Source organism: Heptranchias perlo, unplaced genomic scaffold, assembly GCF_035084215.1.
Source record: "Heptranchias perlo isolate sHepPer1 unplaced genomic scaffold, sHepPer1.hap1 HAP1_SCAFFOLD_53, whole genome shotgun sequence".
Classification (NCBI taxonomy): Eukaryota; Metazoa; Chordata; class Chondrichthyes; order Hexanchiformes; family Hexanchidae; genus Heptranchias; species Heptranchias perlo.
This window is the reverse complement of record NW_027139548.1, coordinates 2,146,138-2,151,617: the sequence shown is the minus strand read 5'-3', so window position 1 is coordinate 2,151,617 and position 5,480 is coordinate 2,146,138. Positions and strand designations below refer to the sequence as shown.

Genomic DNA, 5,480 nt, shown 5'->3' with positions numbered 1-5,480 from the left:
ACAGCAATCTATGAGAGTTCACTGAGTCCTTCCCGCTGCTGTTTGATCCAAATGAACTCACTTCAATCTGTGAGCGTTCGCTGCGTCCTTCCCTCTGCCGTTTGAACCCAATAAACTCGCATCAATCTATGAGAGATCATTGAGTCCTCACCTCTGCTGTTTGATTCTATTGAACTCACATCAATCTATGAGAGTTTATTGCTTCGTTCCATTTGCTGTTTGATCCCAATAAACTCAGAGCAAACTATGCGAGTACACTATATCCTTCCCTGTGCTGTTTGATCCATATAAACTCACATCAATCTATGACAGTTAACTGCGTCCTTCGATCTACTGTTTGATCCACATAAACTCATATCAATCTATAAGAGTTCAGTGTGTCCTCCCCTAATCTGTTAGATCCATAAAAGCTCACATCAATCTGTGAGAGATCACTGTGTCCTTCCCTCTGCAGTTTGATCCAAATAAACTCAGAGCAAACTATGAGACTTCATTCTGTCCTCCCCTCTGCTGTTTTGATACATATAAACTCACAGCAATCTATGAGAGTTCACTGTGCACTTCTCTCTGGTGTTTGATCCCAAAAAACTCACAGCAATCCATGAGAGTTCGTTGTGTCGTTCCCTCTGGTGTGTGAACACAATAAACTCACAGCAATCTGTGTGAGATCACTCTGTCCTTCCCTCTGTTGTTTGATCCAAATAAGCTCACATCAATCTACGAGGGTTCACTGTGTCCTTCCCGATGCTGTTTGATCCAAATATACTCACATCAATCGATGAGAGTTCACTGTCGCCTTCCATCTGCTTTTTCATCCCAATAAACTCGCAGCTATCTATGCCTCTTGCCAACTTTTATACTCCGATAATGAAGATACTTTATGGTGATCAATAAAATCAAAACGTAGACACGGAACTGATATCGGCAATAGAAAGCAGGTTCTCTCCGCTTGTGATGAGTAACTGATATTTACCCAAGGTGTGTTCATTGATGTGCAGAACTCACAACACTAACTTACCCTGGAACTAGAACTAGAATTAAGATCCACAGCACAAGGTAAGGACCTGGAATATAGTAAGCTCTATTATTGTCTTTTAATTTACCGGAATGGACGCATCGCCGTTTATTTGTGCAGTAATTCGATGCTACTCAAACGCTAAAATTCTACTGTTGTACATCGTATTCAAATGTAATTCTTGTTTGTGACACGGTTATGTTCAAAAAGTTAGAGGTCGAGATTTTTCAACAAAATACAGAATCCGTCATCATCACCGAAATCCAATGTTTCCAGCTCCGGGAGGTTCACGCTTTGACCCGCAATGACCTCAGGTTGCGAGGGCTCCTTGGTGCCAAACCGAGGCAAATGCCTCCGTGTTGCCAAGAGGAGTTTCCACTATCACTTTGGCATTGAACTCTTGTATTTGTGCAAAGTCGGACGAGGATTGAAACACCACCCGAACTGAGTGTGGGTGAGGAGGTTATTGCTGAGTGAATGTTGCTTGATGGCGCTATTGATGAGTCCATCCATCACTTTGCTAATCATTGTGAGGTGGCTGGTGGGGAGGTAATTTGTTGGATTCAGTCTGTCCATAATTTTGTGGCTAGGACATAGCTGATCATAAAAAAACATATCTCTAAAGAGCAAAAATTCCACTTGTACTGTCAAACAACCATAGTCAACACGTGAGGTAAGACTCAATGTAACGCTGAAGGAAGTGACTCACACAAATGCCAAAAAAAACGGTAATTCAGGGCACTGGGAAAAAATAGAAAACAACCAAGGGGCACAAAGAAAATATTAAGAGCCGCAGAAAGGGAATACGAAACAAAACATGCAAGTAATCTAACGGCTAGTAGTAAAAATATAATAGGAGCAAGAAAGGAGCTGAAAAAGAGGTGGGTCCATTAAAGGCAGACACACGTGATTCGGTAAAAGCTTACAAGGGAATGGCGGATTTATTCAACAAACACATTGCATAAATTTTCGCAGTAGAGGAAGAGGACAAAATACCAGTGATATGAGGGAAACTAAAAATAAATCAAAGGCAGTAAACGACTTTATTCATAATAATAAATGGAGAAAATGATGGGACTCAGGATAGATAAATCTCCAGAAGCTGATAGTTTCCACCAAGGGGATTTAGAAGAAGTCGGGGTGGGAATTGCAGCTGCGTTAGTTGTAATCTTTCAAAGCTCTCTTCATTTGGGAATTGTGCCAACAGACGGGAAAATTAAGATGGGTGAGACAGTGAAACCAGGTAATTATATGCCTGTCAGTTTAACATCGGTTGAGGGGGAGTTAATAGAATCGGTCATTAAGGATAGAGTGAGAGAGCATTTGAGCAAATATGAACTGAACAGAGAGAACCAGCATGGCTTTTTTAAAGGTAACAGAGGTCTGACTGATCTAATTTAATTGTTTGAGGAGCTCACTTATCAAGTAGACAGAAGGGTATCTATGGAATTTATCGATGTGGAGTTCCAGAAATCATTTGATAAGGTTCCTCACAAAAATAATTGGCAACAATTAGAGCGCATGGAATTGGAGGCAGCCTTTGCACTTGGGTTAGAAATTGTTAGGGAGGTCGGTTTCATAATTTGTCTTGTATTTCCTTGATTATGGAAGATTGAGGGGAGAGGTGTTCAAAAGGTTAAAGGGGGTGGGTAGGGTGGGGAGAGAGAAATTATTTCCTTGAACGGGCAAATATCCTTCAAAGGAACGATGGGCCGAATTTCTTCCTTCTGGGCAGTAAAATCTGTGACTTTTCAATTCATTAATCTGCAGACTGCAGACTTTCACTGTAACACGTGATTCACCTCCACAGCTGCTTCAATCCACAACAACTCTGCCTGATCCTCATTTACACACAGGCAAAGCACATCCACGCAGCCCCACATTACAGTCCTATTCATGGCAATGTTCCAGTTTGAACGATTGATGCAGTCACTATTGTTGTTCTATTGGTTGCAATGTTCCAGTTTGAACGATTGTTGCAGCCACGATTACAGTCCCATTTGTTAAAATGTTTCAATTTGAGCGATTGATGCAACCACGATTACAAACACATAGTTTGCAATGTTCCAGTTTGAACGATTGATGCAACCACTATTACAGTCCTATTAGTTGCTATGCTCTCGTTGGAATTAATTATGCATCCGCTGTCATGGTCATATTGATTACAATGATCCACTTTGAGCTAACGATAGATCCCCTGTTATTTATTTTTGTTTAGGTGTAACAGATCCCCCAATATTATTCAGCACATTGCTTCATCAGAAATACTTATCGATTCGCAGTTACAGCCCCGCCTTCTGCCTGGGGCCTATATCTCCCCATTCACTGTTAACTTCCTGTTCCGTGAATCGCTCTATGTCGGACATAGTCCTCCATACATTGCACAGCTGTGTTGTCCACTTCAGGGTCAAACTTGTTGGCGAACAAGGGTTTCTGTTGGAAGATCCAGTGCAGATCTGCAGAAGCATAAACACAGACTTGATGGCGGTACCTTCCTGTACAAGGCGGATATAAGGCACCTTTCTCAACATCACCAGCCTCAAAAGACCACTTCACTGCTCGAGTAAGGATTGGTGGGTCACCCCGACGGTGCCTGGGAGTGTCTGGAATGGAGCCTGGTACCTCGGGCATTCTCTGCAGGGTCGCCCAGATGTGTTCATCGGGGCTGTAGGTGTCCTCCGACCACTTGAAAAACGCCTGGATTTCCGAGTTCACAAATAAATTACTCACAAATTCTCTGGTGACCATAATGTATGCGGCCCCCACAAACATGGGGCTGTTTATGGGAGGGGGGCTCTTCTCTCGATCTGTTAAGACCACAGTTCCACGGATATCATAATGAAACTTCCATCGTCTCTGAAAGTCAAGAAAAGAGCAATCATTTCTCATTTTCCAACGTCATCCTATTTTTTTTCCTACCGCAACACAAGTAACAGCAGTATCGATTAATAATAAATTTAGACTTTAGCTAATGTTTTTTTTTGCTTGTATACATTTTGCCTATAAAATTCTGATACATAGAGCAGCTCAAAAGAGGAAATCATGAAAAAACGATAAGGTGGAGGCTCGCTGCACAGCGACTAATGGCCCATTGAAGGGAAATGATACGGGAGATGTCAGCAGATCAGGCCAGATTGGTCACCCACAAGTATGGAATTTAGACACGTGAAATAAAATAAGCCAATCAACAATCGCATTTGAAAGAAAAGTGTGTCAAGGCTTTGAAAACAATGTATTTAACAGCAAATGATCATCTGCCAGTTCCCTGGGAAGAAGGCTAAATATGGTAAATAGGAAGTTATCCTTCTATTATTCTACATGTTCCTATGTCGCTATGTTCCTATGAAGTTATCCTTCTATTCTCGTGCCCAAACCGAATGATTTCAAACATACGATGTGGGGCATGAGGCCGCCGAACTCGAGGTTCAATTCAACGCTTGACAATCCAATCCAGTGAAGCGGGAGATGTGAGACCACCGGCAGGGGGTAATGTCACATCCCTTGTGCTTCAGGTGAGGTGTGGTATCACTGCAATTTGATAATGAGCAAGTTCCAATCATCCACTCCTTCAAATATCCATTCAGTTCCTTTTGATTACATATAACCGCTTCCACTGCCCCCTTTGGCGGCTGAGCAGACATGAAGCTGGCGCATTTACCTGTTTATATCCCGGTGGAGGGTCCGAATCTATCATATTTGAGCCGTTCATGGCCATGAGACTGTTGACCATCTCTCGGTTGGTTTTCGTTGGAAAGTCTTGTCCACACACATTGATGAGATATCTCCACGGGACTGAGCTCCTCAGCAGCTCTTCCATGCAATTCAGATCAGCCTGAACCCTGGACCATGAGGCGTCCGTCACCGTCTCTAATTTACTGACAAAGAAGACATTACTGAAACAAGAGACGATGGCCTGGACGGCCGAGTGAAACTGTTTTGGAGACTTCCTGTCCACGTGGACGCAGTATACATTCTGAGGAGCGTAAATGCTTCTTAGGAGCCTCTCAAACATCTCGATCTTATCATAGATCACCATAGAATAGGCCAGAGGGAAATCGCGTTCCTCGGTGCTTGAGGAGAAACTGATGTATTTTCGGTTTTTAACAAAAGAATCGCAGTCTCGGGTCATTGTTAAGTAATCGATTTCAGTGAAGACTTTGTGTTTGTTTGCGATTGTAATCGAATTGATAAGAGCTTTTTCAACGGATTCCGGGTCACCGCTAATTATCTTCCAGCAACTCGAGTTCATTTCTGACAGATCGAGAGATGCATTTCGCTCATCATAACCTGGTTTTAGTTTAACTGGTTTCCAATAGTTTACCAACAGATTTCCTCTCCGGGAAAAATATCCACCAAGAAAAGTCACAGCGAGTCCGCACAGGGTTGACATCAGTACCGCCCGCCTGTAAGAACACCATGCCAATATCATCATTGCCCTTTCACGAGTATTTAAAATGTAAATCTG

At 42.6% G+C, this 5,480-nt stretch overlaps 1 protein-coding gene across 1 annotated transcript; it reads right to left on the bottom strand.

Moving 5' to 3' along the window:
* Positions 1-3,343: 3,343 nt before the first annotated feature.
* Positions 3,344-5,264, bottom strand: LOC137315017 (beta-1,3-galactosyl-O-glycosyl-glycoprotein beta-1,6-N-acetylglucosaminyltransferase 3-like). The gene is made up of 2 exons (XM_067979972.1): positions 4,674-5,264; positions 3,344-3,871 (listed from the first exon to the last, which is right to left on the bottom strand). Exons 1-2 carry the CDS (start codon positions 5,262-5,264, stop codon positions 3,344-3,346), a joined length of 1,119 nt encoding a protein of 372 aa, XP_067836073.1.
* Between the last annotated feature and the right edge of the window lie 216 nt (positions 5,265-5,480).